Source organism: Caenorhabditis remanei, chromosome X (genome assembly GCF_010183535.1).
Source record: "Caenorhabditis remanei strain PX506 chromosome X, whole genome shotgun sequence".
In the NCBI taxonomy this organism is placed as follows: domain Eukaryota; kingdom Metazoa; phylum Nematoda; class Chromadorea; order Rhabditida; family Rhabditidae; genus Caenorhabditis; species Caenorhabditis remanei.
In genome coordinates, this window is record NC_071333.1 from 6,674,389 (window position 1) to 6,696,272 (window position 21,884).

General features: G+C 37.4%; 5 protein-coding genes across 5 annotated transcripts; 3 read left to right on the forward strand and 2 right to left on the reverse strand.

Moving 5' to 3' along the window:
- Positions 1-6,225: 6,225 nt before the first annotated feature.
- GCK72_023275 (uncharacterized protein) lies at positions 6,226-6,983 on the forward strand (the record flags this gene model as incomplete). The annotated part of the gene is made up of 4 exons (XM_003106745.2): positions 6,226-6,408; positions 6,542-6,653; positions 6,721-6,797; positions 6,849-6,983. The coding sequence occupies 4 exons, from the start codon at positions 6,226-6,228 to the stop codon at positions 6,981-6,983; spliced, it is 507 nt and encodes a 168-aa protein (XP_003106793.2).
- A 958-nt stretch (positions 6,984-7,941) lies between these two features.
- GCK72_023276 (uncharacterized protein) lies at positions 7,942-10,075 on the reverse strand (the record flags this gene model as incomplete). Its single annotated transcript, XM_003106680.2, has 11 exons — positions 7,942-8,149; positions 8,351-8,463; positions 8,513-8,603; positions 8,652-8,801; positions 8,871-9,060; positions 9,113-9,257; positions 9,302-9,410; positions 9,461-9,516; positions 9,562-9,606; positions 9,784-9,942; positions 9,992-10,075. 11 exons carry the CDS (start codon positions 10,073-10,075, stop codon positions 7,942-7,944), a joined length of 1,350 nt encoding a protein of 449 aa, XP_003106728.1.
- A 519-nt stretch (positions 10,076-10,594) lies between these two features.
- On the reverse strand, positions 10,595-11,270 carry GCK72_023277 (uncharacterized protein; the record flags this gene model as incomplete). Its single annotated transcript, XM_003106602.2, has 4 exons — positions 10,595-10,646; positions 10,696-10,802; positions 10,983-11,079; positions 11,125-11,270. The coding sequence occupies 4 exons, from the start codon at positions 11,268-11,270 to the stop codon at positions 10,595-10,597; spliced, it is 402 nt and encodes a 133-aa protein (XP_003106650.1).
- An 860-nt stretch (positions 11,271-12,130) lies between these two features.
- GCK72_023278 (uncharacterized protein) lies at positions 12,131-12,869 on the forward strand (the record flags this gene model as incomplete). The annotated part of the gene is made up of 5 exons (XM_003106663.2): positions 12,131-12,191; positions 12,252-12,407; positions 12,456-12,570; positions 12,616-12,709; positions 12,792-12,869. 5 exons carry the CDS (start codon positions 12,131-12,133, stop codon positions 12,867-12,869), a joined length of 504 nt encoding a protein of 167 aa, XP_003106711.2.
- A 3,481-nt stretch (positions 12,870-16,350) lies between these two features.
- Positions 16,351-21,619, forward strand: GCK72_023279 (uncharacterized protein; the record flags this gene model as incomplete). Its single annotated transcript, XM_053735318.1, has 25 exons — positions 16,351-16,491; positions 16,659-16,741; positions 16,813-16,953; positions 17,001-17,265; positions 17,312-17,434; positions 17,481-17,626; positions 17,671-17,983; positions 18,034-18,149; positions 18,196-18,342; positions 18,395-18,664; positions 18,713-18,908; positions 18,959-19,016; positions 19,061-19,310; positions 19,364-19,489; positions 19,539-19,617; positions 19,772-20,223; positions 20,269-20,373; positions 20,431-20,547; positions 20,596-20,652; positions 20,700-20,810; positions 20,857-20,973; positions 21,027-21,119; positions 21,233-21,314; positions 21,368-21,433; positions 21,542-21,619. 25 exons carry the CDS (start codon positions 16,351-16,353, stop codon positions 21,617-21,619), a joined length of 3,732 nt encoding a protein of 1,243 aa, XP_053578884.1.
- Between the last annotated feature and the right edge of the window lie 265 nt (positions 21,620-21,884).

Sequence of the window (21,884 nt, forward strand, 5' to 3'; positions counted from 1 at the left end):
TCCACTTCCGGAGCCCCAGCTCTTTTCGTCTCACCATAAAGACTAAATAACAAATGACAAAAATAACTCACAATGCTGTCTTCGGCAAGTTTTTGAAAGACGTTCTTCTTTTTCTTCTTTTTGTCCTCTTTATTGGAATCTTCCATTTTCAGATAAAGCAAAAAGAAATGACTTGTGATTGGAAAATTCTCGAGAATGCCAATTTTTCACAGTTTGCTTAGTTTGCAAGCCGAGCACAATACCGTTCCGATGAATTCCAACTTTTCTTCTTTCTCTTCTTTTCTCATTTCTCATTTTCATTTGATTTTGGTATCTTCTTTTTTCTCGTTCTGGTTTGGTACATTTCTGAAAGAGAAAAAATGTTTTTGGAATAGAACAGACGTTGAGATGAAGCCTTCGAATATTTCAGTATTCGGAAACGATTCTTTTTGTTTTCGTTGACAATGAACATTGATGTTTTGATGACCTTCGGTGAAGAGAGGTGTGGGTGAAATGCTTTTATTGAATTGGGAGTAAGGGAAGGGTCCATTGAAAATTTCGTATAGAGTTTTCACTTTTACCCCTTTTTGTTACTCTTTTTCACAACTCCATGTGACTATCATATCAAAGTAAGTGCTGAGATCAGTGTTACTTATAAACTATGAGAACTGTGTGGCTTCTATCTATATTTAACTTGATAAAAATAACGTCCGTAGTGTGAACTTATTTTTCCTCCTACTGAAATACAACACTTAAGAACACGGTCCTCGATTACATAAATATTTATTAAACGGAAACTAAAGATAAGAAAAACTTAAGTCAAAGTTAAGGTGGGAGGTTAATACTAAAAGAGTGTGTTTTGTCTTCTTAGTTTTTCTGATAACCTTCTAAATGAACATAGGTCAAAAATCAGCGTTCCCTGAATTCTGAACAGACAAGTCTATTGAATTCATTGCTTGGTCTATGATTTTTCCTCCGAATTTCCAGCTGTTCGAGACTACTGAATCTAATTTTTATCGTGTTTTCATTAGATGATATCTTGGAATAAATAGAACACCATCCTTCATTCCGTAGCAAAAATAAACTAAAAGTAAACGATCACCAATAAATTAGGGACCTATTTTTTCTCTCACTTCCGCAACAACAAGGGATTTTGAAGAGGGGTAGTAACAAATAGCTCGAACTTTCAACGTAATTCAATCCTTGCCGACCACAATTGTGTTTTATCACTTGAAAACAAAGCGAGGAGGTATCACTCGGCGGAAGAGTCTCAATTTTCGTGCCTTCTTGTTTTTCGTCGTTAGTCTAGAAACTTCTTGGCACTTCTGTTTCTTTCTTCTTTCATTTTTTTTGTTACAGTGAACTTTCAGTCATTGAACTGTTGGAATAGCACTTGCACTCTTTTTATTCTAAATTGAGCTCTGAACTCTTCTCTCGAATATTCAATTAGAGCAATTTGCAAGCATTACCCAAATTATTTTCGCCCAGAATCAGTTTTGATGAACTTTTTACCAATTGTTCACATTTTTGTCATTTCTTCTCCCATTCGTATCACCTTTTCTATGTTTTCACATGTTTCCTTTCATCTAGTTTTCTAATTAGAGACAAACAACACAAAACAAGAAACAAACTCAAGTGTACTTCTATTTCTGGAAAAGGAGGTCATGGACATTTCTTCATCACAAATATCGTCATCTTTATGAGTTTTTACTTGGTTATTAGTCTTAATGTGTTGTTGGATTTTCAATCGTCCAATGATGATTGACAAATAAGGGAGAGTTGAAATAAATAAAAGCGGATTATAAACATAAATAGTTTTCTTTATTTCAAGGAATAGCAGGTGTTATAATATTTTCAGTTTTTCATTCCAGGTGATTGATAACCGGGACCAATACAGTTGAATGGATCTGAACTTCAGACTGTCATACTTTTTTGGTTACCTGAAATTCCTCTGCACCTATGTACTTTCAACCTTAAAATTGCCCACTTCCGATTTCTTCCGGTGTGATTCATTTTTTAGAACGGAATTTTTCTTTTCAAGGGCACACCCATTTGATCCTATCAGACATGAACTCTGGTAAATTTTTGCTTAATTTTGATGACATGTAATTTCTGATGCTTGATCTCTTTTTTCATTTTAAATACTGGGTTTTCATGCAAATGTATCCGTCTAATTCCGGCTGGCCTTAAAAAAGATTAGTCGTCGGCGATTCAACAACCGGTCCAATAACCAACAAAGTTTTTTCTGAACCTCTCACTTTTTTGCATTTCTTCACTGAAAATAGTTGTCGATGGAGAATTTTTCGATTATGTCGTGGTCCTACCTCGTTTTACCAAATAATTCATACCTTCACACACTTCTTCCCAAGCAACCAAACTTCCGCTGCTCTCTACATTTTTTTCTGTCGTATCTTTTTTCAGTAACTCTATGGCTAGAAGTGTCTAAATAAACTTCCGGTGTCGGGTTCTCTCAGGAGTATAAAAGTTAAATTGAGACGGGAACAGATGAGGCCGATCGCACTAGTTTTTCTCGCCTTGCAATTTACTTTTCCCAATGCAACATCTCTCCCATCCGTTTTTTTTTCGTGGTGTGCTTCCGCATCACATTTGCGCCTCCATCGTAGGTTATAACAAAATTTCCTTCTCGCAATTTTCAAGAGAGCGTCACATGCACCCCAATGCAACTTTTTGACTTTTAAGCACAGAATGTGAATTTTGAAAAAAAATGTATATTGAATGAACTTTTTCGTTGCATCTTCTGAACTTTCAACTATTTCTCATCTGACCACAACCATTGTTGTGGCTTGCATTTGGTCAAGCTTGAATGATGCATCTTTTTTTTACAAATTAGCTTTCAGACGCGAGAAGAAATGTGTCACGGAATATGAAAGATTCAAAAACCTTTCCCGATTGCGTAGGTACTCAGAAAATTTTCGAAATGTCTAGGTTTTCTGAAAAAAATATCAGAAATCACTGAGACTCAGTGAAGCATTATTAATTAGTTTTGACGGCACGAGACTTCAATCATTGATATCATCAGCCATGTGCAGAGTACATATTTATCTGTGCATCTGAAGTAATTCAATCTGGTTCACTTGCTATTTCTAGCTACACAAGTTACATAAGTGTCAATAACTGGGTACCATCAAATATTCAAAATTTACATGCAGCGCTAAGGAAAATAGAAAATAGAAAACAAACTTGAACACACGCGAGGAGAAATCCCTCCTACACTTTCTCGAACCCCAAATAAAGTATTCACTCACTCTAACATCCCAAAATATAAGAGCGTCTGGATAAATCTGGAAATCTAGAATTTTCTTCTTGCCCTACCCGAACTTTTCCAAAGTGTTCTATCTGAATCATTGTTTATTTTGCTTGAAGCCCTTTCTGTTTCATGGATCACTATCGTTTACTGGAAAAAAGTTCGTTTCCGAAATTGGCATCGTCAACCTTTTCTCACTCCTTCTCTGCTTCCTCTGACACACCAACTGAGCTCATTCGGCAACGAACAATAATACATTTTTAAATTAGCGGATGCCCAAATGTCTCTCGTTCTTCTGTTTCTTCGCCTTCTTACTTAATCTTCCGGAGACTTTGTCAGACATCATCACTATCTTCCTCCTCGTCCCCTTTTTTTTCTCTTGTTTTTGTGTGCTTCTTTGGTCTTTGACATGGTAAGAAAAAAAAAGATGAGTAAGAGAAGGAAGAACAGTGGCATGGGTATGCACACTGCATTAATACTTATTTCAGAGAGAGGCTTGAGAAAAAGTTGTTTAGGTGGTCCCTCTAGAAGAAAACAAAAAGATTTACTCAAATGATCTATTGGTGTTCCCTCATCCTGGGGTTTCTTAGCGGGTTCTTTTCATCTAAAACCTCTTTGCGATTCCGGAACTGTTTTTACTTTTGAGATTATACCAGAAAGCGGTAAACATAGTAATATAGGGGTTTTGAAAAGTCAGAAACAAGAATTATGATGTTAAGGGTGTATTTAAACTCTCCGAAATTTTAGAATTTTTAAATCAAAACCAAATTTCTTGTGTTTTAGTTCAATTTGAAACTGAAAGAATCTGCGAATTCAGTTTCGAATGTACTATGATTGTTTTTACTGAGAGCATTTTTCGAAATATCATAAATAAATAATGTTCAATTCGGACGTGTTTTTTATAATATTGATGCTGAATCTAACAGAATTTTGATAACGCTCTTAACATAGTCCAAAGGTTAATGAGACATAGGTCATCTCTGGCACTCCAGAAATCAACATGTCTGCAATTCTAGACAAATTGAAAAACTACCAAACCGAACAAAGCGGTACCTAGAATTTCAATTTTCCAAGTGTTCCCTTTTACTCAGTCTAAGTGTTGACAACAACTTTTCTTCCAAAAAAAGAGAGAATGAGAGAAAAGTACGAGTGAATATATTGTGACAACTCCATAAACGTTTATTTTCTCTTTTTGCTGTCCCATCAGTCGTATTTTACGTATTTTCCTTTTTCTCCCATTTTTTCTTTTGCCACCCTCTACTTTTCAATGTTCAAAACGCATCTATTCCAGTCACCACTTCTCCCTCACTCCTTCTGAACTTTTTCAAGTCCAAATACCACTTTAATTGCCTGTAATTACTCATCAACTGACATTTAATTGCATCTCGCTGAATTTCAATTTCAAGTCTGTTACTTCTTCAGATACTTTTTCTGATACCAGACTGCTTTCCAAGAAATGAAGGCTTCCGGACAAGCGTTCGTGTTAGTATGGAAATGAAAGCAGAAAAAGAAACGGAAAACACCCAAAAGAGGGTGGAGCTAACTTTTGACGGTTTTCATTTCTTTCTCGTTTTCTGCCAATTTTGTATCGGGACCCGAAGACAAAAGGTGGGGGTGTCTTCTTGTCTTTTGAAGTATTTGTCACGAAGTAAGCGAAAAAAGCAAAAAGCAACTTCCTTGTTTTCCATTCTCTTTTTCCAACATCCATAGTTGTGTTTTCGGAACCTTTGTGCAAATTTTCATCGAGCTCTCTCCTTTTATCTATCACTCCAATAGAGTCTATTTTTGTAAAACCTCAGATTTTCATTTCTCACATTTTGACATTTTTCACGTGTGTATTTATCTAAACCGCTTTCCAATAATTATCATATGTACTTCATGTCCAATCATAAATAACTCAACGTTTAACCCTATCATTATTTCCATATGCTGAAAATTCGTCTCTTTTTTCATATCTTTCTTGCGACAAGTTATGTCATTCAATTTCCGCTCGAAGTATACCCAGAATAGAATTCATTCAATCAACAAGTAGGCGTTCTAATGTTTTGAACGCGGACGGCTCTTTGTTTCCATTTTCTCCTTCTCGACGGACGCCTCCTGATTTTTCCACATTAATTTTTGGTCATTGTTGTCGCAACTCATGTTCTGCTCATTTTGTCTTCCATCATAGGTTCCCATTCTTTGTGTTAGCGGTAACGGGGAATAGTCATCTGTGTTGTTTGTCAATGACGTTCGTTTACATACGTTCCAGACATGGAGAACTGAGAAAATTAGTTGAGCTAGAATCACTTTTTGAGGGAAACCAACTCATTTTCCAAAAGGTTTTTTTTGTTTCTAGTTAAAAACAAAACCTCTTTTTCAACTTTTTTCTGAGAACTTGTTGAATTTCTGTTCAGTATAGACCAGCAAACAGTTTTCATTTAGTTTTCGAAAGATTTCAATCTCGAATATTGATATTCTCAATGGTATGACTCCTCCCAAAAACTAAAACATAACATATTGCTCACCTTCTCCATAACATTGCTACGTTTCTGTTTATAGAATAAACCTACTAGATCCATGTTCCAATCCGATCGGCTTACACGTCGATGATTCGATTCATAGACTCCTATCCCATCTGATAAATGTGTTGTTGCCTTTTGCATTGTGTTAATGACTCGTCTATGAATATTTTAAACCGATCGCTCTTGCGCTTCACTTCACCCCATCTCATGCATTTTCTTCGTTTCCGAACACCCATTGTTATTCCATGACTAATCATTGCAGATCCCCATCCTAACGAATAAATTACCGTTTTTTTCGAATGCTGACTAATGGGACAGGAGAAGAGAAATGAATGAAGACAACCATGAATCGTCATCGAGCGGATGTGATAATCAAATGTATGTTTTGACCTTACTTCTGTTTTTAGTCACTTTTTTCACACTCACTGAATTCGTTCGAGTTCTCAGAAAAAAAAACTGAAAACACGATCAAATCAAATGCATCAACTGGAAACAACCAAAGATCGTGTGCAAATCGAATTACCCTCTGATTCTCTTTATTTCAGCGAATTCCTTGTGTCAGAAGCCGAACGACGACGTCGAGTGAATCATCTCGACACCGAAGTACACGAGCTCGGTTACGATCCATTCTCGTATTGTGGTCGGAGGGTTCATGTATTGGTGAGTTGACCATAGACCAAATAAACAAGAGGGTCTTAGTAATATGAGGGTTCATCCCTACCCTCCGTCCCAAAAATGCTTTTAGAGTTAATGATTGTTTATATATTTGTACACATTGTTTTTTTATTTTCAGCTACTCACAAAATTGATTAGCGTATTGACGATACCCTTCTACATAGCCATTGTCATCTTCATTTCTTTTTTCGGAAACGCCACATCGGTCATGTTTTCTGTGATAATTCTAGGTACGTCGAGGGAAAGAGATGCGACAAGTGCAAAATTGAAAATCTTATTACACTTTTTGTTTTCCAGGATCCGTAGTTATTTCCACGTGTTACGGTGCATTTCGAGGAGCTAAGATGTGTCTTATTCCATTTGTGATATTGCAAGTAAGAATCTTAGTGCAATATGGACATTCATCAACATCATAAAGTTTTCAGCTCGTTTTTCTAATCTATGACTTGATATTAATAGCTATTCTGCTGCTGGCGGTGGTGTTCCCTCATATGTTCCTTTCGGCATTGCTGAGGTTGCCCTTGGAAGACATTCCATTTGGAACAGATCAAGGTGAGTAGTCAACTCAACAACGAATTCTTATCAGTGGCAGACTTCAAAAACGTTAACTCATTTTCAGTACTCCTCGGCTGCAGTCTACTTTTAGCTTTGCTTCTTGCCCCATTAGTTTGGACCACTCATGTTGTATATATCGATTTTCTGTTTATTTCTCAGGTTGATGAGACATTACACATGTTAAAGGAGGTAAACGCCATTACTTCCGGCTCACCGCTTCACACACTCACCCACTTTTCAGGCCAATCAAAAGGTTTCGCAAGATGAAGTGTCCCCTAACCGTATGATGTTTTAGTAGAATACACGAATTCTCACACTTCCACTCACGTCGTCGTCGTCTTCCAACTAGTTGCTTCTTCTACCATTTCATTTTCTTTAATTGCCTTTTTAAAATTTGCTGATATTTTTGCGTGATCTTCAGCTCTGTGTTAGTGCGCACTTACACTCATTTTTCCCATCCGTTTCCTTTTCCACCGTCGGGTTTCATTAATTGACACGAGTGACTAGCATGTTGCTGTTACAATAATACTTGTCCGCTTTTCTTGTACTTTCCCCTTCATCATGGCCAAATTAAATAAATAATTTTTTCCATGATGAAAAATTAATTTTTACAGTACAAAACAGAACGGAAAAATGCTTTAACATAAGAATAAAAACAATCAAAGGCGTCTGAATGTTTGTTTTAAAGAGCACAAAAATAAAAACCCCTATCGAGATAAAATTAAAACCAAGTTTTGGATGATAATACGGCAAGATATGAGTATTAAACCATCACAGTTCCCAAAGCTTGAAGGCCAAATGAATCACTAAAAAAGATGATAAACTGACTAGTTGACAAAAAAGGAATGCATGCAGAAAAAGACTAGAATTGTTTTGAGTTACCCGTACTACTAAAATAGAATCTAAATAAAAATTAAAAATACATAATCAACAAGTAAATAAATATAATGAACAACCAGCCGATTACTCCCCAAAAGACGGTGGTACAGCCCAGTCTGGATTGTACCCTGGCACCTTGGTTCGGTCGGGTACCAGATAGATACGGATTCCGTTAATGAAGCAAGTGACAATTCCATCGTAGGCAGTTCTTGGTACACCTGCTTTGAAATCGTGCATAACGTGAAGTTTGTCCGCTTTTTGGATATAATCCACGTTGCCATCGTATATAACTCTAAAAAACATAGATGAAGGCTCATATTTTAAATGAGTAAATCTATTCCAGCAATTAATTTGTCTATCTCATAGATCTTTTGTAAAAACATAAGTCATGAATAAATTACACTGTTCTGTTCCAGAGTACTATTTGAGTCATGTTCGTATTTTAAACATTAAGAGACACGTTTTTCTTGTTGGAATATTCATAACAACATACCTGACACTTTTTCCTTTGTTCTCTGGCTTCAACACAAAAGAAGCCACATCATCAATTCTCATTTCAATGGCTTCTTTCTTCACTTCGATATGTGTCTTTTTCGCAAAGTTACCCTGAAACAAATAGTCGATGAATACAGTTGAAAAAAACGATACAACGCACCGGTAGCAGATAATCCAGATTAATCTTTCCAAAGTCGGTGTACTTGTCATTTACTTTAATTTTGATGAGGTGTTTACTGAAGAACTGGCCTCTGAAATATGAAATTTCGCTTTTATAATGAGAAATAGAGAATACTCACTTGCTGGCACCTTCCTTTCCATAAGACATCATACCAGTTCGACTGACTTCTGGGCGGATGCATTGTCTGTTTTTCCGACGAAGAGGGTCTCTCATCCAGTCATCCCAAAATCCAACAGGCCAAATTGGTTCAAGCTCGTTCCATGTTTTTCTGAAACAAACTTCGTGTTGTCATGTCATTCGTTGCGCTTCTAATCCCGCATAATGGGAGATAACTCACGATGACATCATCCACCCGAGACCAGCGAAGAAATCACTTCGGTACAATTTGGATGCTGCGTTCACATCAATATTCTCGAGTTTTCCATTGTCATTCCACGCCGTCACACACCACAAATTGTCGTCGTTCTCTAACAAGTAACGAGTACTTGAGAAATATGAGAAGAAGTCCGGGGCGATGTCGAGGTCATCTGAACTTTTAAACTTTTTGTTCAATAGTTCAAATGTTTTAGTACAACACACCTTCTGTGATGATTACCGACGAGTATCCCTTATCAACAAAGACGTGGTTAAGAGCCAACTTGTAGTGACGTGCAATTCGATAATAGGCAGTGTACTGTCTATGACTCGGTGGAATTGTGATGTTTGCCTTATCGCCGGCCAAATGCTGTAAAATTTATAATTTTTGATAGAAAAAAAGATGAAAAATACCTTGATATACTGAACCTTGTCTCCGAAATTCATCACTTCGTTCTTAACGTTGTCATTGTCACAGTCCTGGGATACAATGATTGGGAATCTCTCTTGGCTTGGTCGATACCTGAAAAGAAAAAAACGGAAACTAATCGGACAATCAAAAACAGAACATACTTTATTAGTTTCTGCACATGATCTCTCACTGCTTGCGCACGATTGCATGAGAATACCTGGAAAATCAATAATTTTGAAGATAATACCAAATTCAAACTCACCAAGACAGGAATCGGATCTTTCCAGTACTTCAGTTCGGGTGACACCTGGAATATTCAATAATAATACGGGTAAAACATGGAAAATCGATCGGAGAAAAGTTATCCATGTATTTTCAAAGGAACATCAATTCTCGTAAATTACATAACCAAGGCTCCTCACGATTTTAGGGTTTTTCGATTCGACTTGATTAATTTTTATAGTTTAATATAAAAACCACTCACCATCTCCTCCATGACCATTTTTCCCGACCTCCTCCGTGCATTGAGCTGGTGTACATCTTCCGTCAATTCTTTGATTTTCTTTGCTTCATATGCTAATAATCTCTCTAATCTTGTGGCCGACTCCAACAAATCATCGATATTGTCCGTGTTACGGGACCTCTAAAAATTAGAAAATAATCTCAAGAAATCTTCAATTATTCAAACTCACAGCAGTTATTTGATTTTCTACGTATAGTGTCCATAATATGAATACAAATATAAAAACCACAAAAAGTTTTGTTACCGCTTGCATGATTTGGCGATGGGATATGTACACATTCGCCCTGAAAAAAATCACAGATCAATTTTGAACATTTCGATAGAAAAAACTAGAAAAAAATCGAATAAAAATGAGCTTAATTTGTTATTAATCAGTGTACTACGTGGTTTTGGTGTGTGGCCCCGCCTACCGCAACCCGCCGCATGGTGTTTCGCAAGTGCGCCGCATGGTTTACACGTTATGTGTATTTTTAGTCGAAAGGAAATCCAAGTAGATTATTTACGTTTTGCTAAGCACTTGTTTTCATAATGAAGCAAATTTTCTTTGAAAATGTATTCATTTTCATATAGAATAGAATAAAAATGTTTATTTTGAATCAAAGAAGGACTCGGGTGAAAATCAATAAATGTGACAAAATGAAAAGAGACAACAGAAAGACTATTTGATGAAAACTGAATAACTATTGATGTTAACGGAGCTACAATATGACATAAAATGGAAGAACATTGAGAAAAAACTGAAATTTCAAAAATCATATAAACGAGGAAGAAATTATTGTGGATTATTCGTGTTTAGGTTGAGATGTTGACGAATTGTAGCATGTCTGCAAGAAAAATAATTAAATTCCGATTGGTTTATTGTTTTTCTCTTACTCAGTTGGACCTTTCGGCAATGGGATTCTACGGATATGAGTTTTGAAGACAGTGTCAGTTGAGCGACTGCAGTTGTGAGTGACCACCATTTGAATTTCGAAGTTTCTCTGGAAAAAATTTAACAACATTTTATACCACTTGAATTTGTGATGGAGGCAAACTATTCGATATGTTTTGAATTTTCATATTACTAATACTGATAACTACAACACAACTGGCCTTTCTACATATGAATATTTCATAATTTTCAAAAAAAGTTTGTCTCTCATAAAATCACAAAAAAATACATCTAGCAAGCCATCGTTCTCATCAACTCCTTCAATATCATAAGTTCGGGTTGTTTCATTTGAACAAAAGTCGTCTGCAGCAATTTCATCATCAATCCTGAACAAGAAAATCTGAATTTCTCTCAATCTGTTGGAAACTCACAATGAATCCACTTCTATTACTCGAATCCTGATACACCATGGTTTATCACTCTTACAAAGAATAGTTCCAGCGAAACGGAACTTATTTTCATAAGACACAACGCCAATTATCAAAAAAGAAAAAAGTAAGCAAGTTGAGAATTTCATTTGCGAAAAATCAAAAAATGAATGAGAGAAATGAGAAATTTTCTCTTCGCTTACGAGATATGATCAATTCAAGAGAGAACTTGTTTTCAAGATGCTATGACCCTAGTGTTGACCGTGACCGTCAGTAGCATCGTTGTTAGATCAAAAATTACAATTTACGAACTACTTCGAAAGAAGAGATGTTTCCTCGTGACTATTGTTTGTAAAGAAGATACTAGCGTAAATTTGAAGGTGATGAGTAGGAAACACTTTTATAGAAAGAAGTGAACTATTGGTGGCGTCATTCTTAAAGTAGACATCTGAAAATGTTTCATCTGAAATTTAAAAAGTTATGTACGGTAATTCTAAATCATCACGTGGGTAAAAACTTTGTTTTTCGCGTTGTAAATTCAGTTTTTTTGAAGTTTAATTATTAATTCCGAATTTTTCAAACCCAATTTTTGAATATTTTTCCTTTTACAGTAACCACACTGCTTTCCAATCAATAAATTTTGTAGTCGATCTGTAGTTCCGGCTTTTCGTCACTTCCCCATCCATCATCCTATGCAAAATCTACTTCCGACTTTTAACCCCACGCGTCGTTTTTCATTTTTTCAGCACGCGCTGGGCTTGAAAACCCATAACAATTATCGGTTTCGCATGGAAAAAATGATGGATCTGAAAAGAATAATGGACGCTGTGCTTTGAAATGTGGAAGGATGTGCAGTCACAAAAAATCTGAAACCTGGAATTAAGACACGAAGAGATAATTGGAGGGCGTGGTTTGTATACCCGGATATAGTTTGGAATTGAGCCCTTTCAGATTTTCACACGTTCATTCGTTCCTTCAAAATCTGAATCTGGAACGACGACTCTGAAAAATGACGACCATCGCGAAATTCGCTATCTTCTTCATCGTGCTGTTCTTCGTTGAAGCATTCAGTAAGTTGATGAGAATAACTTGTTACTAACCAATTTTTATGATAGTTGTCTTTCTTTTAGACATCAAAAAACCAAAAGATGAGGTTGGCTCACGCTTCCCACAAAACAAGCCGTTCTTCATGATGAAGAAATCAATGTTGGTGGGAATGAGTGAGACTACAGAGCAGGTCTGCGAAACGGTTATCATGCATAACCTTCAACCAGTCTTTGGACACCGTGAGTAGCCCTCAGTAGGGACCGTTTACACTAATAGCCAATTTCTAGTGATCAATGGTAGTCAAGTTGAAATTCTCCAACGGAGTGATTTCAAGTTCACCAAAACCTATGTAGAATGTTCTCGAGACGACCGTCCAACTTGCCATGGAGTGAAGGAAAACATGTAAGCTTAACAGAGTTGTTTTTATAAATGACTAAGGAATTGTAGGTACATCAGCGAGTGCGTCACTGTTTTCGAGAAAGCAAGAACAATGGTCAGACTTGTCGACAGCTTCGGACCATTTGCAATGGGAACTATCAAGGTAAGTAAAATAATTTAGAAATGAAATTGTCAGCTGTGTAAAGATCAAAAAAACTAACTAAATCTTATATAAAACATTCCAGACCCCGATCCTCTGCGAATGTCGTCTGAGACGCCAGTATCGCGAATTCGAACGCTCAGATGCGGACGAGGATGAATAAACATCTCTATGCTGGATTATAATCCCACTGATTTAAATTATATAATCTCGAAAATAATGATCGCAAAAAATTTATCCCAATCCGCAATTTGCTTCTCCTTTCCCACTTTGGAACTTTCTGTCCTACGAATAAACTTTTCTTATTATAGTTCTCAGAAATTTTAAAATCGAAGTGTAACTGGAAAACGAATCTCACTTGAGCCCTCTACGAGATGATTAGTGACTCAGCTCAAGTATCACAAGGGATTACTGTATCAGACTGGGACGAGCTGAGACAGGATGTTGGCACGGTAGCGGAAACAACAATCTGTTTTACTGAAACAGTTTTTAGCCTGTTTCATGAAGTCAATTCATTTCATCACAATTTGAAAACTTATATCAATGATCCCTCCTGCTCCTTCATAAAACCAGTTTTAAATGTGTTGATTCCAACACCTACCAAGAAACGTAGTACACTAACAACAATTGATAAGACTTAATGTCAACGGAAGTGGTTGGGACAACTATGCGCGCACAGATTCCGTGAAGCAACTGGTCAGTCACAAGACGCCTGAATAATTGCGAGCGAAGCGGAAACGTCTCTCGACTGGTCAAGAGCAGCGCATTCACTCATACGCCACAAAGAGGTGTAAACGGACGGCGCGAGGACCACTGACAACTCGTTTGGTGGTGATATGAAGAGAAGATGGAGCGGCTAGAGATAGAGGGTAAGGACCAGTTGAGTAGTGGACACTGGTGTAACATTTATACTCACACCTCTATTCTATCTGGTTGGGGGGAGATGCTTAGTGTCTCGAGTAAAAAAATACGATCACCCGTGTTGTTGATAGATAGTGAACATTCATCTCTGATTTGTTTTCAATTTTCAAGTGTAGTACAATGTGCGAAAGCTCTGTTTTTCAATTTACTTGGGATATTTTATTTTCGTTTAAGAATAGCAAATTCTGGTAAAATTCATCTAAACTTTAGTTTCAAACTTTTAAATGCCTAGACATATTCTATCTGTATGAATCTTAACAATTTTCCAAAGAACTCTTCTTACAAAAAACGCTATTCTGAGCTCCGCCTGTTTCATGTCACTATTTCAATATCCGTTAAAAATCTAATCGCCATCAGAAAGCCATTAAAAACAGATAAATCTCGATTGGCCGAAACATCTCGCAGGTTGTTAACTTCGCACCTCACGTTTGTGTCAGCCGGCACTCTTTGACACTTGTTTCAATTTCGTCTTCTCCCTCATTCTGATTAGATATTTTGCTCAATTGTACTTTGGAATGTTTCATTCAGTGTCTCTCGTGATCTTACACGAATTGCACTTCTTATATTTGTTCTTAGTTAATGTTGGATGTTGGGATATCTTCTTTTTCTTCCAGATAACAGAAAATATCTTTTTTCATTTCAATTTTTAAACATTATTAGCAGTGTAAAAAGAGAGATCAAAACACATAGTTATTAGCAACTTCTGTGGTTGGCTGGATTAAAAAATTCTGTTTTCAAATGTTGATCTTTTTATATACAAGTTATGATAAGGATGATAGATTATCTTTTTCAACTTTCAAAAATAACGGAGAGCTACGTCACAGTCCGTGAAACATATCACAAACAATCCTCTCTCCCCCAATCTGCCACTTTTTTGACATCTTTCTGGCTGTTCCGACTAGCCGATGACATGCTCAAAATAAAAACATGAGTAAGTTGGATCATGAGCTGTTTGATTGTGACAATGAGAACAACGAGAGAGAAGCGGTTTTTGTTATAACAAGTTTGATCAAGACAACGAACTCTGTCTTCAGGCTCATCTCTCGACAATAGTGTCCGTCATTTTCCATTGGCAGAGGCATTTGTCGGGGATGTAAGTAACGTTGGTTCTGAGTGGAGACACTAGTTGGTCGGCAGGAGGTAGATAAGGGGAAAAAAGGGGGAGAAGTTGAGTTGACGAGAAGATAGTTGAGTCGAAGATGAAGAACATCACATTTTTAGTTCGATTGTCACAATTCCAACTAGGACCGTCTATCAGAAATGTCTCGTTTGGAGATAAGTTTTTGTTCATCTGACCTTTCCGATATTTGAGAGATATGTTGTTCTTATTTTTCTAGTTGAGAGTCCAAAAAGTTCGTAGGGATCGCATTTCACCTCATGTCCCTCAAGATATTTCTTCTCTACCAGTCATTTCCGAGTGATATTATTAGAACTGATTTTCCGTATTTTTTTCTGAATTCAGGAATATATTGATATACCGAAGTATATGTGCTCGGATGAAAATTTAGAATTTCTCGTTGTACCTACTGTGATTGACCTTACAGTTGAACAGAACCTCCCACTGGAGTTCTTATTGCAATTGTTAAAAAAAAACAAATTAACTTTGATGGTAGCCAATTTTCTTTTGATAGACCTCATATTAGAAAATGACAGAATTAGGAACTCCAATAAAACTCAAATTTGCAAATCTGCTCCCAGTCCCAGTTTAACGCTAATTGACCCCCTTTTCACGAAATGGAACAAAACTCATTTTTATGACAGAAAGACTAAAATTTTATACTCCCCTCTTAAGTTTATGACCCGTATATCCTCCATCTTCAACTCATTTCCCTCAATGTTTTCCTAGCGGTGTTCTCTATTTTCTTTTGCTCAATCTTCACTTCTCAGTAGCAGAACACGGAAAAAAAAACGCGAATCAGATTGAATCTAATGAGTATGTTTTCTATTTTTCTCATTGGCCTCACATTCATTCAATCTCAATCTCAAAAAAATGATAGAAAACCACATTGGCCAATCAACAAGAGACAGAAGACAGGAGGTGCTTGTGTTATTTGCCATCGCCATCAAAATCGTGAGGTGCCTTGTTGCAAACTCGTCTCCAATTTGCTCTTTTCTCATCAATTGTTATCAATATCCTTCTCAGACACTCTTTCTCTTTCGTTTTTTGTGTTTCTCTTTGGAGCGGCCCCGGACGCGAGTGTCAGAGGCGAAAAAGTGTGTCTTTGCTCTATGTTTCATCGTGTCTTCTGTCACGGACCCCTCTGTGTGCTTCGTTTCGGTCGCCAACCCGCAAAAATTTCATTCATTACATCGCTTGTTGCATTTCGAGCACCTCCCGCTGGCCGCACTCACTATCACTTGTTTCATATCACTATTTTTACATAATGCGGCCTCACACCAGACACATGGTCCCCCTTCTCTCGTCATTCCCTCGCCCCGCCATCAGATAAAACCTCGACCGCTCTTTTCTCTTCTTCTTCTTCTCATTTCAGTTTCTCAGACGCGCAAAAAATGAGCCCCAGTCGTTCCACATTTTTTCCTAATCATATCGCAAATCGCAATTACTCAAAGATCCCGTCACTTTCCGGTTTCCATCTTTTCGTTGTCACTTTCAAAGATTTCATTTCAAAGATTCCGAGTATTCATAAATTTCGATTCAGAAGCTGTCAACTCAACGGATTGAGCTGTGGACGCAGTGTCGGCGTGCAGTCATCTGAAGCACAATGCCAAAATCAGGCGCCCATCAGCCACTGGTCCGGCATGATACGGATGATGGTGCGGAGACAGGACAATCGGTCAAATCGTTGGCCGATGTGTCAGAAGAAGAGATCGACAGTAGGATGAGTAGAAGGTCGTCCGTTATTGTGCGTTTTTTATTTATTCAAAATTCTGAATGTAAACCAAAGTGGAACAGCAGAACGAATGTACTGGAAAGTTTTCCAGAAAGTAATTAGTATTTGTCTACTAACTACAAAATATTTCTGAATCTGAATTGTTAGTCCCTCATCACAAAAATTTGTATTTGTTCCAGGCCGATCTCCTTTCATTATTCCGCCGCTCATCGAGTGTTCTTGTCCGCCCACATACACGATTAGGAAACCCGAATTATGACGAGTAAGTGTTACTACGTTTCCGTATTTTCAAAAAATGGCTTCACTTTTCTATCAAAATTTTGAAAACTTTAGTGATGACGACGAATTCGACGAAGAAGATGACAAAGAGGCGTCGAAAGATAGGATACTTCAGAAAATTCAACAAAAGAAAGAGATAATACAAAAGTTAAGAGGTCAACCATGGTATATGAGAAGGAAAAGGAGAACATTGAAGTAAGGATTTCGGGTAACAAGGCGAATAATATAATTTTTTGTTTAAGAGTAGCACAGAAGCATCTGCAACAGCAAGAAGCAAAAGTGTCAAAAGCTAGGTTATACAAAGCGGAAGCGGGAAGAAGGTTGACACAAGCTAGCCGATGGTTGGACAATCTGAAAATTTATTTAATTCCCTGGGAGGCTAAGATTCGAAAAATAGAAAGTCATTTCGGATCTGTGGTTTCTTCATATTTCACTTTTCACCGATGGGTACTTGGAGTCAATATTACTATTACTTTTATCATGTGCATGTTTGTAGTTATTCCGGAGGTAGGTGAAATTCAAAGTAAAATTTATTGAATCAAAAATGTTTCAGTGGTTAGCCGACTCCCGGACTACATTCGGAGATGACAGATACAACAAAACGAAAGCAATCAAAGTAATGCCGCCAGCTGTTCGTGCTCGTGCTGATGAGCTTTCAACAGTCTGGGATTTTGGGGTGAGTGGAGAAAAGAGAAACTATGATATCATTTGTTTTATTTCAGGGTTACTTCCAGTATTCCTTGTTGTTCTACGGTTACTATTCAAAGGAAACATTTTTCGGAGAAACAATCAAATATCGTGTTCCTGTTGCATATTTTTTCTGCAATATTTTCATTCTAGGATTTTCACTTTTCATTATTCTGAGAAAGTACGAAACTCATTTAATCAAAAGATATATATTTTTCTATTTAGAATGGCGGCTAACAACCGTCGAGGAACATTATCTTCGGGAAAAACTCAACAGTATCTGTTCAACTGGAAAGCTTTCACTGGATGGGATTATACGATTGGTAACCCAGAAACAGCTGGAAATGTGTACATGGCCAATGTGATAAAGTTCCGTGAAGCTATCAACGATGATAAACAGAAACCAAGTGATAAACATCCTTGGATCAGATTTATTGCTCGAGTGCTCACGAATTTATTCATTTGCTCAATGTACGTCTTCTCGATATGGGCTATTATGCAATGTGGTACCTTGAAAGGAGAACATTTCTTTGCTCAGGTAACAAAATTGTAGGAACCGGATATTAATTCTAAAAACGTTGGTTGCAGAATGCCACAGCTATCACAATCTCATTGATTACTCTTGTTTTTCCAAATATTTTTGATCTGCTGGGCAAAATTGAAAAGTTACATCCAAGAAATGCGCTGAGGTTCCAGTTGGGAAGGTTATTTTGCTGCAGTTTGCAGGGTAATCAATTTGTTGTTTTATAGGGTTCTGGTCCTGTATATTCTCAATTACTACACTTTGATCTATTCTCTGATGCTGCAACTGGAAAACTTGCAAAGAGAGAAAAATGAGAGCGACAGACCGAGTACTACAACAATTGCCCCAAATCCAAACGTGGAGACTATTGCAAGGTATGAATCCATACTATCAGGTTTTCATAGTCCCCGAGATTTCTCCTTTCAGAACAATTCGTGACACTTTATTTCCACGATACCCAGTTAATAACACACCACACACTTATTACTCGTATACTCCGGTGACCACCACTCCTATCCCGTCTACCAGTTCTTGGACTACTGTACTACCAGATTTCGGACCATTCGGAGTGTACAACCCGAAAGCGTCCGTCACAAAAGATGATACAGTTTTTTCATCGCCGGTAGTGGAGACTCATCAATTTGGACCAAACTCTGACTGGAATGAGACTACTGTAAATGCAGTCAGTCCGACTGGGTAATAATCAGTAATATTATTCATAAAACATTTTAGTTTTAAATTCAGAGCATCTACTCGCGCATCGCTTCGAATGTCTCAAGGAGGTCTGTGTTGGGAGACAATCATTGGACAAGAGATTACCAAACTGGTGACCATGGACTTGTACATGACAGTCGCCTCTATTTTCCTGATAGACTTTCTTCGTGGTTTGGCATGCCGGTATTTGAATCTTTTTTGGCCATGGGATTTGGAGAGAACTTTCGTAAGATAAAATGGAAATACGTACGACTTTTAACATTTTTTTGTTTTCAGCCAGAGTATGGAGAGTTCAAAGTTGCAGAGAACGTATTACATCTTGTGAACAACCAAGGTTCGGTTTCTTCTTACTTTCTTATTTTTACTGTTGAGTTGCAGGAATGATCTGGCTCGGGCTATTTTTCGTACCATTACTACCTATGCTCAACAATATCAAACTAATCATCTTGATGTATATCCGTGGCTGGGCTGCAATGACATGCAATGTACCAGCTAGTCAGATCTTCCGTGCCAGTCGATCGTCCAACTTTTTCTTTGCGCTCCTAATACTATTCCTGTTTCTGTGTACACTTCCAGTCGGTTTTGTGATTGCATCAAAAACTCCGAGTAAGAGTTGTGGACCTTTTGGGTGAGTTCGGATAATAAATTCTAACTTTTCCAAAAACTTTCTTCAATTTTCAGGAATCAATCATTTTTCTACAGTGTCATCACTGATGTTCTCCATGAAAACTTGGATAAAACACTTGTAAATGGCATCAAATATAGCTTATCCCCTGGAATTATTATCCCGGTTCTTGTTTTGCTATCGTGAGTTCCTGATTACTAGACAGACAAGACTACAATTCTAGAATTTTAGACTAGTAATCTACTTCCTCATTGCGATGGTAACTGGTTTGTCCCAAGCAAATCAAGATTTGTCATTCCAACTTATGGTGGTATGTTGTTTTGAGTTCTTGGCAACAAAATATGATAATGGGGTATTTGAAAACGTGCTTTTCATATAAAAACATGTGTACTGAAAATTAGAGGCTAGTATCAAATATTACCACAACACTGAACCATTTCAGTATAAACATAGAATCATTTCAGGAAAGGACAGAAGAAAAGAAGAAGATTTTTGAGTTGGCTGGCGGAAAGAAGAAGAAAAGCAAAGACAATACGTTTGGAAAACAGAAAACAAAACCACTTCTATCTCCACCAAACAAAGGAGTTTCTTCTGATGAGGATTCCCAACATAATAATAGATCAACGGCTAAAAGCGTCTCCGGGCGTCAATTTGTTCCTTCATTGGGATCGGTATCGGAAGTTGATCACAGTACTGGAGAAGAGCAGTCATCTGACACTGAATCCACGACATCTTCACTTCCACCCAAGTTATCTCTCCGACAGAGATTTTTGGTGTGCATAGGTTGGGCAGACCCCGGCAAATATAATAGAAAACATGACGATATTGAAATGGAAGAAGGTGCTGGCGGTGGAAGAATCCGTGATCTCTCAACAGCTTCCGATAGTGATTCAGACGATGAAGATAGTGAGAAAAAGTATGGAACAGTTGTTATCTGTATACTTTAATATGTGTATTTTAGGAATTCTGAGAGTCGCTATTTGCTACCTCCAGACGGTTCCCGTCCAGCATCCAGAGAGCGATCTGAAAACGCCAGCAAAAGAAGTTCGGCTAGTAGAAGAACCAGGTAAGAATTGCAGTCTGTCCCACAAGAATTTAATGTGACATGCGGCAATTTTTACAGTAATCGGGACATGTCGTACCGTACAGCCATTCAATCGTTCGACCAAAACTCCCAATCAGCATCGGGTTCTTCCTCAAAGTCAACGACAACTGCGCCATCCAATTCTGAAATGAGAATGTGAGTTCTGGACATAGAAGTATTTAGTTTCGAAATAATTGTTTTCAGCGAAATAATTGAAAACCCACTGCGCACTTATGTCACACCATTGAGGATAGAGAAAAAGTAATTTTTACCAAAAAAGATATAATCATTCTAGTTGAATTTTTCAGAAGCTCTGCTAGTTCATCTAGTAGCTCTCATCAACCGTCATCGTCAATTGAGAAGCAAGCCGCCAGACGGCTATTACAACCTATCAGTACCACGCATAACATCCGCTATGGGTAAGCTATAAAATGTCCCACTGCTCACACAACAATGACTTTTCAGTGTGGCTACTGTAGAGAATTCATCTCAAGACCCCACTCGTCCTCCATCAACCGACGACTCTCTTGGTGATCCAGCACTGCATGATCCCTTATGGGCTAATCTCAATCCGCATAGCAGGTAAGCTACAAAACACTAAATCAGCAAATCATCAGTTTCCCATGTACTTTCAGTTATACTTCCGCCATGATGTCTCCGATCATGAATGAGTTCATGTCAAATGATGAGACGACAGACGACGAGAAAGGACGTTTGATCCCGGATAGGTAACGCAACTTTGAAATTTCTTCCCACCAGCTATTTTTATTCATTTCCTTGTTTTCCCACACACTCAATTTTTCTCAGAAGCACAACTTGATGTTTACATACTCTTTTTCAGACCACCGATTCCTCATTCACCAAGAGAGCTGAAAAGATTGCGACGTGAGAAAGAACAATCTGAGAGTGGAAGTAAACCAAGCGTAAGAGATTTGTATCTGAAATACATACTTTGAACAATGAAAGTGTGTTCCAGACACCACGACCGCCACGATTCAGGATATCAATGTCACCACCTAGAAAGCCGCCATCCGAAAAAAATGTAAGTGCATTCTAGAAGATTCTGGTTACTTGTGGATGTATTTTTTCACGTAGCTGTTGAACTTTATAAATCAAAAGAAGGCATTCAAAATCTAGTAACTTTATTCAGGACTCCGACAGTTCCAATCGTAAATACGAGATGAGAGTCGAAAAATCTCCAAAGAAACCGAAAAAATCTGAAGAATAATGCATTTCTTTAACTTTCAAATTCCAATGGGTAATATTTTCCACCTTGGCTGGTCTTTCTCTCTTTTTTCTTGATTTTTACTTTGCTTTAACTGCAATTTCCTTTGGAGTCCTATCAGTCTATTCCCAAACATTGTCGACAAAATCTGTGATGTATATTTTCTTTTTATTATGACAAATAAAAAAATTCCCCTTTTAAAAAACATAAATATACAAACATGAGAAGTTCTGAGAAGCAGAAAAAAGTAAGATTAAACATCCCAAGA